We start from the raw sequence: 13,044 nt of genomic DNA on the forward strand, positions 1-13,044 counted from the left end.
ACTAAAATTAAACTCTCCGCGTAAAACTTAATGGAACTTAAAATTTATTCAGTCAAAAAGATAACAAAGTTACTAACTATTTAAACAACAAGAAGAAAATGAAACCTTTAATTAACAAACACAATATTTAATGGCGATATGTATAAAATGTATACGACATAAGCCGACCGCCGAGAAGTTGTTTTCATCGCTTGCCGCTTTGTCCTTGTCATTCGTCTCCCTTTTCTTATCACCGCTCTGCTGTTCACTACACGCTACTAATAACTTATATAACGTCTCTATTTATATCCGTTGAATATTTCCACGTCGCCCGATTTCTTATTCCAATTTGACTGACTGGCAAGCAGGTGAGAGGGTGCTTCTTTTTATAGAACGTACAGCCTGTTAACGATAGGGGTGGAACATTCCAGATTTGCTCCGATTTCTGAGTAAGCCAGGGTTCTTGGACCGCAAACGGTCGCCTTACTCGTAACAATACCCAATTATGCACCAACGAATGTAAATAAACCGTGAAATGCTCAGCTGGTGTATATAAAAAATATCTTGGACGTTTAAAAATCATCAAAACGCGTTTTGTACAATAATTTATCCTGAAACTAATCTGCACTACTTATTTGTTATTTAATGAAATGAGGTACCAATATTCTGAAATAAAAAAACGAAATTGCAATTCAATAAATCCTCTATTTTTTGCAAAAAAATGGGTACTATTAAATAACCCATGTAAAAAAATACAGTAAGTAAACTTTGTATTTTAATTTATAAACGTAATTAAGAGTCCAATAATTCCTTTTTTAACGCTTCTAATTCTTTGATGCGCCAATTGGTAACATTTAGTCTTTCTACCAGATCGTCACACATTGGCCTTGAAACTTTTGATACAATATGAACTAATGCTACCGTTTTAAACGCATCATTGTGTAATCTTGCAACAGGGTCGATTGTCTCATTATCTTTGACACTATGGCTTTCTACTTCCTCTTGAACTAATATTTTTGGTAAATTAGCAATACCTGCAAAAATCAAATAAAGCAAAATTAGCAATTAATTAATCTGTCCATAAACCATAATATTGTAGCCGAAACAATAGGAATTTAATTAATTTAATTAAATACATTAATTTTTCGTGAAATTTTAAGCAAGCAAAATGGACAGCTTGACAACCACAATGCGGCCCATATTGTTCCAAAATGCAAAACTGTCAAATAATAGAAAATAAGAATCTCATGCTGTAATTCAAGTTTAAAATTGAACCTAAAATTAACAGAATGGTTAATAACATGAATGGAACTCAACGTGATAAAAGTTGTTTTATAAACATAAACGATTTTGACCAGCGCGAGAAACCTGCCAAAAATCTTAGACAATATCTTGTGTAAGGTTTTTATAAAAAAATAACAAATAAATTGCAAAAGTAAGAAAAAAGACAGAGTAAAGCGCATTTATCTTTTGCATTAAAAACTTATCATATTGTTAAAGTCTGGTCTAAGCCTAATGTGTATATCAGAGGTATAGTACAATATAGGTAAGCGTAAATAAAGAAAGACAATAAACTGTTAATGATACAATTTGAACAAGTAAAATTTACATTTTCTTAGGTACAATTTTCAATGGCATATAGCGTCAATACCTTGCATACAATTATGAAAAAAAATTATGGGTTACTTTGCAGCGATAAAAGTTACTACATTAAATAAATCGTGCCTCTTTTATGCTGGTTTCTTTTTTGAACTAAACCTGTCCAACCCATAGAATTCCATATTGTATGGACGGCATATATTTGCCAAGCAGCAGCTAATTGGATAATGGAAAAAATCAGAAGGAAAATAATTCTGCCTGTAGAACCGCATACAAAAGAAATACAAAAAAATAAACCACCACAAAAGGAATTAAATTAAGTGGATCATTATATTTTCTTGAATAACATTTATACATATTTCAGATATCCCATGCTGTAATTGGTTTTTGATGTAAATAATAGATTAGTATCGACTACAACTTCTGTGGAATTACCTTCTAGATTATATCCCTGCAGTGGAGAATTTTCTATTATTAATTGAACTTCACGCCTCTCTAGTTCAGAATTGCGTTGATGAGCTTGAAAACAAGTCAGTTGTATTTGGTTGCTCCTAATTCTTTGATCTGTGTGATATACCGAAAATATCAAACCCACAAACAGTGGATCCATCATTTGATATGTTGACTGCGTTCTAATATCTAAAAAAATATCAAGACAAGGTATCTTAAACACAACTGTTGTGATAACAATACTAATAATAATAATGTTTATTATTAATGGTAAAAATTCCAAATACCTTATTGGCTTATATTAACGATAGGATGTTTCAGAATAAGGAAAGTTCTGTTCTACCTACGCGGCGAAACTAACAAAAACTAATTGAACTAAATTTCTAAAATTGGAGTTAACATTAATAAATTAAATAGCTACATAATGAACAAAAAGAAAATAATAGGGAGTTGTTAAACCAAAAACGTGAATTTAAGATTAATAAATTTCAACACCCTGTACGTTTGCACATGATACCCAGGACAGTGGGTTCGATGGCAATCTTGCAGTCAGTTAATCCTGATTTATGGTTTCAGGAACATTACCAGTAAGACTTAACGCACGAAAAAGGAAAAATTCGGCTTCCGGTAATACTATTCTATTATTATAATAGCCAGCTAGAACTTATCTGTATGAATGGGTAAAGGTGATGATTCACAGTTAAACATTACATACAATCGATTGTTGATATGAAATCATATAATCTAATAAGTGAATGTGGACCCCATCCCAGTGTTAAAATGATTTTGTTTGGTTTAAACCTGATCAAAACAGGACTATTTTTTCGTAACCTTATCAGACACATGACTATGACCAAACCGGGGATATCGCTTAAACGTTTCGGTAAGTTCTTACATATAAGATTGCACCATAAACAATCTAACAAATGAAGAAAAAAAATTTTACCTTAGTAAGCCGGACAATAAAACGCTTCATGAGAAAACTATAAAATTTTTCCTATCTTGGTAAATTTAACGCGACATAAAGATTGCTGTATTCTTTTTATTTTATTTAATCGTATGTTTATCCTTCAAGGGGCAGACAGGTGCTCAATAACTTTTTGCTATTAGAAAAATGCAATATTGATCTACATTTTAGACAAAGGGCAAGTTAAACCATTTTTATAACATTGGAATAATTTTCTTAAGTTTTTATTTATTAATATGTACCCTATTATTTGTAAATTTATTTGTCTATTAAAATAAAACAACCAAAAATTAGGACAAAAGGCAAATCATAGCTATAGAAGAGAGATTCCCCAACAAATTAGAAAAGGAAACCTAGCCAATTCCAATAAGACATCTTTGTACAATAAATGAGTACTTGTATTGAAGTGCTCTCCTTTAATAACTTTATGAGCACCATTACACTGAACGTACAAGATCCAACAGAATCTACCAAATAACTCTTTTGTTTTTTTTTTGCAGTAAATCAGGCATTTGATTTAATATTCCCTTTATTGTCAATTATCAATCATCTTCAATCCTTTTAAAATGATTTTGTAGAAATATATACACAAATTTTGTACCGTGAAGCATTGAAAAATCGGTTGAATTCAAAAATCATTTCTGTGTAAAGGTATGCTTTTCTACAATTACATCTGATATCCCTAAATATGTTATAAAAATATTATATAGTTTTAATAATTACGGGGGGCAATGATAACACACATAAAACATGATATCCAATTATTAAAAAATTCTAAATTACACTTACGATGCCTCTTGCTTAATTCACAATACTTAATTTACTTTAACTTACTTGATTAAAATTCTACCTACTAATTGTACAAAAGTTATGAAATAGAGTGTAACTAATACCCTCCAAATATTATATGAAGAACCATAATGTAATCCAATAAAAAACAGAATGACCAGTAGAAAAATCACAATTTTGAGAACTATACTTAAACACCTTGTATTTGATTTTACTAAGGCTTATTTGGCTCAAAATCCCTATTTTCACAAGTTCAATACAATGTACTTACCAACATGACTTGGCCATACTGTAATATGTGGGTGAGAGTGATACCATCCAACAACTCTCATGGGCTTTTTTAGCGTTACTGCTAATTGTTCTGCATGCATTGAAGCACGACAAAGTTGTTCGGGTGAAATCTCCACTCGATCTGGCTGTTTGTCGCTACGATGCAGTATAACGCAAGCTGTTACCTGGGAGACACAAGCTTCTTCATCAACCTAATTGAATAAAAACGGTCTAAGGGAAAACATTACATGAAAGTAATAAATCCACCTCGCCAATCAACAATCCCATTATTTCTTGTTTTTCAGTGGTAAGTGCATGTTGAATACACACTGCGAATACATCCGATGACAGAATAACCTTTTTCAAATACTTATCAGGGACCATTTTCATTTAAACTAAAAAATAATTATAAAGGATAAACTTTTTTCATAACAATTTTTAACAAGCACAGACAACAGAATTTCATCTTCTTTTGTTGTTAATCGGCCAATCGCTAGGATCAATAGGATATCCTCCCCACAAAACGGACACTATAGATTCAACTCGTTATTTTAAAAAATTCCTTCCACCACTTCCACCAATACCTTTTAACACTTGAACTAACATGATTTGGATTTATTATAAATAATTTTAACTGATGCTAGTTGTAAACATTATTCTATTCTATTTTAAAGTTAGGACTATGGAGATTCGCGCCAATTACATTTTATGTAATATCGTACAGTCGTACGATGTTTCTGTCAAATAAAATAAAGGTTTATTATGGAGTGTCAACTTACTTTTTTTTTTACTCTCTCAAGTTATAAGTACATATAGATCATTCTATGGGTAGCATATTCTGATAAAGTTGAAAGGTGGTTCCCCTATTACGAGTATCAATATTTCAATGTTTTGCTAATAGTCACAAATAAACAAACAATAAGAATGTTTAAGTCTGCTGTGTCTATTTTGCAAGAGTTCTCGCAGTTGAAACATTTACCTTTTCCGGAATATAATACGTTAGATGTAATCGGCGAAAGCCCCAATCAATCCTTCAAGTGCGAAGTGAGAGTGGAGGATAAAGTGTTTGTGGGTGTGGGGCGAACCAAAAAGGATGCAAAGGCCAACTCTGCTGAAAATGCTTTAAGTTTTTTTAAAATTTCCAACTCAAATCCTAGGGTAGGGTAGATACATTTATAAGTCTGTTATGGGTTTGAGTGTGTTTGTGTTATTGTTTTTATATTTATCTAAACGAATTTGTTGGTTTAACACTAAACGCCAACTTTGTTTACAGTCCCACAACATTGATGAGAAGAAAGGCCCACAGATCAATTATGTAGGGCAATTAAATGAATTTTCTTCAATCAACAAGTTTCCACCACCCTCCTATCTTGATGACTTAGCTGTTGAAACACAGTTTTCTATCAAGTGCTGCTTTGCTGGTTTTAATTCACAAGGGTTGGGCTCTACAAAGAAGATTGCTAAGCAAAATGCAGCCAAAAGGATGATGAGTTTGTAAATAGGGTATATGTTTTCATTTATCATGCATTGACGAAATGCCATTGCAGAGTTACTGGAAACAAGCTTCAGCCATGTAAGGTTAACATTCCTATAAGAGAAGATGTTAAAATAGAAAACTATGAGAAAGTTATTTCCAAATATCTAGAACTTTCAAAAATAAGTACAAATAATAAAAAAAAAATGGAGAAGTCACTTGAGGAGGAGGTGATGCAATTTGCTGAAGTAAACTCCATAAATTTAAAAAAAAAATAACTATATGTAATTTTTTCTAAATTGCAGATTGAGATAAATACCTGGGATAAATTAACTGATGAATTGACTAAAAGAGGCTTTCCTCATGAACTTGAACTTATTCAGTCAAACCCCTTCATGTATTCATTGAAAATAAATGAAACGTACATCTTTAGTTTTGGTGATGCAAAGCAAAAAGCAATGCAGAGTCTTATTTGTCAGACGGTGGAGATGCTTTTAAATGGCTTTAAATTTACATTGTTCAATTCATTTAATTGAAGAAAATTGTAATAACTTGTAAAGTATTTAATAGATATATATTGACATGTATATAATTAAATAAATTTTATATATATACAAATATAGTTTTTATATTGATGTATATTAAATAGTGCTATTTGACTAGTTTTTGAACTCGAGCTGTAATTTTTAAATGTTTATATAATTTATGTAATTTAAACTGCTTTCATACATATTAAGAAACAAAATAAATGTTGCCTATATAGAGAATAAAACAAAAGCAATAAAATATTTCAGTTTGTTTTCCGTTATTTTCAATTGTACTTTAAGTTTAAAATGAAACACAAGTTAAGAAACTGAAAACCCACCATTGAGATATGCTTGTGTTTGAGATCCAAGGTGGTCATAAACTAAGATAAAAATATGCATATTTTATTGTCTAAACTTCAATAAATAAAACTATAAAATTTATAAATGAAATTAACAAAAATGAAATTTCCACAAAATTTTAGTTCTCAACCACTGAATCTAAAACTAAAAGCAACAAACATTAAAAAGCAAATACAATTTTTTACCACAATAATTACTAAAAGATTAAAAAATGAATATATAATATGTAAATATTTACTATCTCCATTGCGCGCCCACGTTCTAAAAACAAATTATAGCATATAAGTGGGTCAACAAATATTCGTCTATAAAAGATGAAAACAGAGTTGCACTGGTGAGTCACTTTTTTAATTTGGCTAATGGTGTTAAATTTTCGTTTTTTTTTCACATTTTGTTCATATTAAGGCGTAATTAAACTGATGGTGACGTAAAACTAATACTGAAACAAAATATTTCACGAGAATAAGCAATGGTGGTGATAGAGAAAATGCTCAGAACGAGTTTTTTTGAGTATTCGGATGTGTTAAACTCATGGTACCGAAATCACCGAAATCATTACATTAATACTGAAACAAATTATTGGGGTTGGACCTCCCCTTTCCCGGGTTTGAATGTTCCAACCCTGATGCGAACGGGCGCTGCACTTTATAAAAGCGGAGCGCCACGCTCGCTAGTCAGTGTGGCGAAAAGACAAACCGAAGCGGGCAATTATAAATAATCACTGGATATAAATTGTTACTGCAATTATTAGTACTGTATATAATAGTTATAACTTTTTTAACTTACGGGCTTATTTTTATTCATAAATATTGATCAATTGAGACCTTACGAGTTGTTTCCCAAATTCAAACCAACTGTAAAACATAACAATTTCAACCACTAACGCATTTATATTTAATCGAGCAAAAAACCACCACACGAATTTGCAATAGATGAATAACAGGAAAGCGTCAAAACGCAGCTGAAACTTTATGGAATAATGCGGCGGAAAATAAAACTCTAATTTATTTATAAAATTTTTCCATATCACATTCTTAAAGATCACCTTGCAGTTTGCAATTTTTCTTGCCATCAACTTTTCCAGCGAGCATATTCATAGGTAATAAAAAGTTTTATTTTTCTTGTTTTGCTAAAATTACAAATAATAAAAAGGATATAAACTTATCAGCATGTATTTAGAAGTTGGTTCTGTTGGCTCCAGTACAAATGTTTGCTTATAAAATATTGTAGACAGAAATACAAACTCGAAAAAAATGCAATCAACAAAAATTATCAACTGTAATGGCAAACTTTATATTTACTGCACCTGCAAATTTTAGTGATTTGTTAAAAATCCTTTGTCATGATTTGCTGGGTTCATCAATATTTGGTTATTCTAGTTTGTATCATCCAATATCCAGTTCTGATTTTGTTCAACTTCCTTAGTCACAATGACAAATAGTTCCTTGTCTTGAGACTTAAGCTGTTCCCGTATGAATTTGCACAAATCGTCTGCCTAGAAATAACCTCTCTTATACTTGTATACTATTCAATTATAGAACTTAAGAATAGCATAAATTAATAAATAAATAAATAAATAAATATATATATATATATATATATATATATATATATATATATATATATATATATATATATATATATATATATATATAATTAAATCAAAAAGTGACGTTACACATACCAAACTTTGTTCATCAAAATTTATCAAGTATAGGCCTTCGGTATGATGATGGATTGTATTTAGGGTAATAAGTAAGTACGAATGGAGGAATTATTTAAAGCAGGTAAAATATATGCTGAGCCTATCTTCTTTTAGTGTAATATATTTTGTCATTTTTGTTACACCACATAGTTACGTTATTAATAAAAAAGTATGTTTACCCCTATACTGATTATTTGTATTTGATTTTTTCACTAAATCACCAGCGAGAACAAATCGATAAATTTTGCCTGCATTAGCATTACCGATTTTCACCCATGTTTCTACAACAAAGACACAAAAAAAAATTATAGGGTAACACTCAACTTGCAACAACTACTTGATTTCTGTTGACCAAGAGTAAAATAAAAGAAGTAAAGCCAACTTTCACTATTAATAATGTCCTTATACATGCAAACACCTGCACAGTGCCGCTGAATCCATTATTTTGAAGCTTAATCGTTTCAATATTGCCGGACAAAGTTTTTTTTAAATACGCTTTGTTTAGTTACTGCTTCATGAGGCAATTCGGCCAGCTTACAACATAGTTATTACTTATAAACAAATTTCTAACGATTGCAACACCCAAGGCTCCCCCATAACCGCCGAACAAGATTATAAATAAAAGGAAAATTAGATCTTCTGAAGTTTACTCTATCCATGTGGGACGCTTCCTCTGATTCAGGGTCTTTAACATTGTGTAAAAATAATCTAAATTATGTGTTATTACAAACTGGGAACTTGAGTTAATTTCTTACACAGAATCCGAAACCTGAACAAATTAGTTTATTTGAATTGAATCGGATCCAAAAATATGCCATGGTGCACTTAAATTAATCGAGATGTTGTCACTTTCATGTAGATACGGCAACATCTATTTTTGAACCTTTGCATTTGTTAAAACAAGTAAAGATCGGGAACCATGATCAGTTAATTGATGACATTAATGGAATTTATTTGAAATTTGCATTGCAATTGCATTTACAACTAATGACGTCCCATCATTTTTTGATGATACTTGCTCCACATCTTCTACCACAGGTACAAACTAAGCACACCTAACATATATGTTGATTATTCGATACTCTCTTGTAATATAGAATTAATAAGGAGTAAATATCTACCCAAGATGTGACACTTTGTGAAAATTAAGGAATCTTTCATACATACTGCCAGAAAGTCTAATGAGCCTGGCTCGCCGATTTCTTTAATTCATTTTTGATATCTCTTTGAATTTATGAAATGAGTAAATGTGTCCGGTTTTACCGTCATAACCGAGTATTTTTAGCATATTAACCTTGAGCCTTAACCAATGAAAATGAGAAAAGTACCTCACATTCCCTACAAAGTCATTAATACAGACATAATACTAGGTCGCAAGTCGCTGGAAACTGACTATGCTTAATGACTTTAAGCTGAACACTTACAGTACCAATTAGTTCAGGGTAGTCCAATTTGGAATCTAAATTGTAATACTGCCCCATTATACTCCTTATTGCAATCCAATGCCTTCTTTTTAGGGGCAATGTAATAAAACTAATTTTATAGTCCATTGGTATGTTTAATATAAAACCACAAATATTGGTCCAGTTCAAGCAATTAGGATCTCTGAAAAATATAACTTGATGTTAACGACTTGGTAAAAATGAATAAAATAAATAAAAAAAAAGAAATAAAATAAAAAAAATAGATCACTTCAATATGCTGTTTGCTTAACTGTTAATCACTTGATCTAGTAACGAAATTTACGTCCTGAATGATTGACACCTAAGAAGCTGAGCTCCAGACTCGCTGGCGAGTTAGTCAAAAAGAGAAACCGGAGCGCGCAAATATAAATTGAGGGATATAAATATAGGCATTATATAAATTATTAGTCCCGTGTAAAATGTATGTATGTAAATATTTAGAATTTTTTTTTATTTTGACAAAATCTGTAATAAGTTCCATTAAGTTTTACGAGAAGTGACTTGTTTAATTTTATCATCCCGTTTGACGAACCAAAACGATTTAAACTCGTTTAAAAACCTAACAACATTATTGGTACAGGCTCCCAGAGGACGAGTTGACTATTCAGAGGTTAGAGAGACGGAAGGTCAGACTTGAAGGGTACCTCGCCTTCTATGGTTGGCACAAAAACTTTTTAAGTCGCTCATTTATTAAGCACCCGCTCGGCTCGCGACAAATAAACTCGTGATTCAAATACGGTATACCACATTCGCATAATATTGCATAATATATTAATTAAAATAAATATTCAATTTCTCACTGAAAAATCTGAGTTAACTGACTTTCACGGCCATTTTCGTTATAAATTATATGCTTGGTAAATACCATACATTTTCATTCAGCAATCGATAGAGTTAACTTTTTGGGGATATTTTGAGATAGTCCACATCCAAACTGAAAACTGCCGAATTAACAAAATGCCAGATTGCGTTGATTGTCAGTCTTATTTGTTGAAAGTGAGATTTCAAATGAAAGTATTATTGCTTAAAAACGTGTTTTTAAGTATTATTAGCACAGGCAAGGCTAGTAGCTATATGGTTTTGCACTATTAAACTTTTTGGGGACTGCTATGTATATTTCTTGTCTACTTACTTTCTTTTATCAAACCAAATGGCTTCAAATCCTCTAGATTCCAAAGCTTTGATTATAACATTAATATCGTAATTTCCAAAGCCCAACATAGATTTGTGAGGATTTATCCAATTTTCTGGAGACAAACGATAACATATTGAATCTAATTCAGTTTTCTCAAACGTGTTTTGCTGGAAAAGATTGTTGAGAGCATGTAATGCGCACAATTGGCGTACTTGTTTTTCGTGAAAAAGATCCTGCACACTCATTATAAATCATAATAAAAATGTTTATTTCAGAAAAAAATTAGATTCACAGTTTGACACAAAATTTATTTCAATTTTATACCACTGATAAAATACAGACCGCAGACTATTCATTTCAATTCAGGAATGCGTTTCATTAATCCAATTGGGTAAAACTGCTATGATCATTCGCCCATTGCCGACTTCTGTCGAGGATTTTCGGAACTTCTCCAGCGAAGGAAACTAAACTTTGAAGTTCTAAATGCCGAGGATTTTCGGATCTTCTCCAGCAAAGGAGACTAATCTTTGAAGTTCTGATATATATACATAATGATTAAACCCAAACCATAACATGAACTAGCAAATAAAAAAGCGGTTATAAGCAGATACAATATGCATCAAGAAATGTAACCACAACTCACGTCACGGCCGAATGATCCTAGCAGTCGTGGCCAACAGAAGTAAGAGAAGAAGAAGAACCACAACTCGTGCAATAAATTCCATAAATCAAGGGTGAAAAAGTGCAGAAAAGGCACTAATAGGAGCGGGTAAGCTGGAATCAATGAGTGACTCATACAAAATTTGGCAGTTATTCCGATGCAGAGCACAATCAAACAAAATATGTTGAATATCTCCCACCTCTCCACAAGCACACAGATTAGATGGTTTTACGTTTATCTTATAAAGATGTGCTGGGGAACTACAATGATTACTCCTCATCCTGCACACTGTTGTAATCTCCTGTCTGAAAAAACAAACACAAACTATTCAATTCAATCCAAAATCTTTCTTCCTATTCCACTCATTCATTCATTAGCTGTCCCGTCTTAACCATACACAAAGAGCTATTATAATATATCTTTTATTAGGTGGTGCTCTATATTTGAGCGATCACAGCTATTTGAACATGTTCTTGAACATTTTATTTAGGTTTTATTTGGTCACTCTGATGCAATTTCGACCAGCTTACAAGATTATTCGAAACATAAAATTGACTTTAAAACAAAAGAATCCATTTTTGGGGAGGTCCGTTCAAGATGCGCATGCACGAAATTTAAAATATCGTCTTTAACAGATGACCTTGAGGCATACAACGACTAGCATGACCGCTGACAGATCGTTTATCGTTTTTTTTTATTTTCGCTTAATTGGGTTCATCACAAATTAGGATATTCACCCATTTTCCGGCATCCACCGGGGAAAATTTACCGATACAAATCTCAGGACACAATCTCCAAGGGAATAGTATATTATGCAATAAGTGCGTTAAACGGCATTTGACTTACGAGTTTATTTGACACGAGCGGAGCGCAGCGGAGCGAGTGTTTAATAAAGGAGTGACTTAAAAAGTTTATCGAACGTGTTGTATTCTATACTTTTTCTACGACCGTCACGAAAAAATCACAATTTAACAAATTAAAAATAATAACAGATTATCGGATTATTAAATTTCGTACTATTCAAACAAAATATTTATTAATTGCCATTAAACCTATTCGTTTATTGTTCCGATTGGTTCTGCTATTGTTGTCTTTTTCTAACTATGTACGTTAGACAGAGAGAGATGTATTATTGGATATGTCATATAAACAATGGAGTAAACACAATCACACAAAATCATCTAAGGGTAGAGCTTTTAGGATTAAGTTTTCATGACCATATAAGCAAGAATAAGCAGGTCATAACTTTCAATTTTGTTTTCTTTGTACTGATGATAGATGGATATTTGAAAATCGTACATTTGGTCTTGGCAAGATATTGATATAAAAACTATAGAAACCACTAAAGTTGATGTAAACGGTATGTAAAATTTCTGTGGCATACTTGAATTATAAATGTGACTTTACTTACCGACTAATCTACTAGATTTTAATTGTAGCTTATAGCACGTAGTATTTAAATTGTCTGATTTTTGGGTACATTTTTGCAACACAACACGAATGCATTCACTGATATGACTGTCAGAATTGACAAACGCCAAAATTCAAACAGTGCGTTAAAATCTCCGATTGCTCCCAAACTCTTGCGGTATAATCCCGGAAATGTCCGAAGTGTCTCGGATCCGTTGCAAGGTGTGTAATTAGGCATTTTACAGACGGGAGTAG

General features: G+C 31.8%; 3 protein-coding genes across 8 annotated transcripts; 1 reads left to right on the forward strand and 2 right to left on the reverse strand.

Annotated features, from left to right (window-relative positions):
• Positions 1–620: 620 nt before the first annotated feature.
• LOC132702777 (lys-63-specific deubiquitinase BRCC36-like) lies at positions 621–4,537 on the reverse strand. The gene is made up of 4 exons (XM_060671541.1): positions 4,322–4,537; positions 4,056–4,266; positions 2,014–2,217; positions 621–1,013 (listed from the first exon to the last, which is right to left on the reverse strand). Exons 1-4 carry the CDS (start codon positions 4,442–4,444, stop codon positions 772–774), a joined length of 780 nt encoding a protein of 259 aa, XP_060527524.1. The 5' UTR covers positions 4,445–4,537; the 3' UTR covers positions 621–771.
• A 323-nt stretch (positions 4,538–4,860) lies between these two features.
• On the forward strand, positions 4,861–7,401 carry LOC132702776 (interferon-inducible double-stranded RNA-dependent protein kinase activator A homolog). 2 transcript variants are annotated; one of them, XM_060671540.1, is made up of 4 exons: positions 4,861–5,212; positions 5,328–5,548; positions 5,602–5,758; positions 5,834–7,401. In XM_060671540.1, the coding sequence occupies exons 1-4, from the start codon at positions 4,979–4,981 to the stop codon at positions 6,062–6,064; spliced, it is 843 nt and encodes a 280-aa protein (XP_060527523.1). In that variant the 5' UTR covers positions 4,861–4,978; the 3' UTR covers positions 6,065–7,401. The 2 variants fall into 2 exon arrangements, with proteins under 2 accessions (XP_060527523.1, XP_060527522.1); XM_060671539.1 differs by having other exon boundaries at positions 4,862–5,212; positions 5,602–5,776.
• A 112-nt stretch (positions 7,402–7,513) lies between these two features.
• LOC132702778 (josephin-like protein) lies at positions 7,514–11,059 on the reverse strand. 5 transcript variants are annotated; one of them, XR_009618965.1, is made up of 4 exons: positions 10,716–11,059; positions 9,545–9,725; positions 8,100–8,401; positions 7,514–7,910 (listed from the first exon to the last, which is right to left on the reverse strand). XR_009618965.1 is itself a non-coding variant. In XM_060671543.1 (3 exons), exons 1-3 carry the CDS (start codon positions 10,961–10,963, stop codon positions 7,791–7,793), a joined length of 540 nt encoding a protein of 179 aa, XP_060527526.1. In that variant the 5' UTR covers positions 10,964–11,059; the 3' UTR covers positions 7,514–7,790. The 5 variants fall into 5 exon arrangements, 4 of the variants coding, with proteins under 4 accessions (XP_060527526.1, XP_060527528.1, XP_060527527.1 ...); XM_060671543.1 differs by lacking the exon at positions 8,100–8,401 and having other exon boundaries at positions 7,514–7,906; positions 9,550–9,725; XM_060671545.1 differs by lacking the exon at positions 8,100–8,401 and having other exon boundaries at positions 9,550–9,725.
• Positions 11,060–13,044: the final 1,985 nt, after the last annotated feature.

The sequence above is a fragment of the Cylas formicarius genome, unplaced genomic scaffold (assembly GCF_029955315.1).
Source record: "Cylas formicarius isolate icCylForm1 unplaced genomic scaffold, icCylForm1.1 PGA_scaffold_6__28_contigs__length_40554024, whole genome shotgun sequence".
Lineage (NCBI taxonomy): Eukaryota > Metazoa > Arthropoda > Insecta > Coleoptera > Brentidae > Cylas > Cylas formicarius.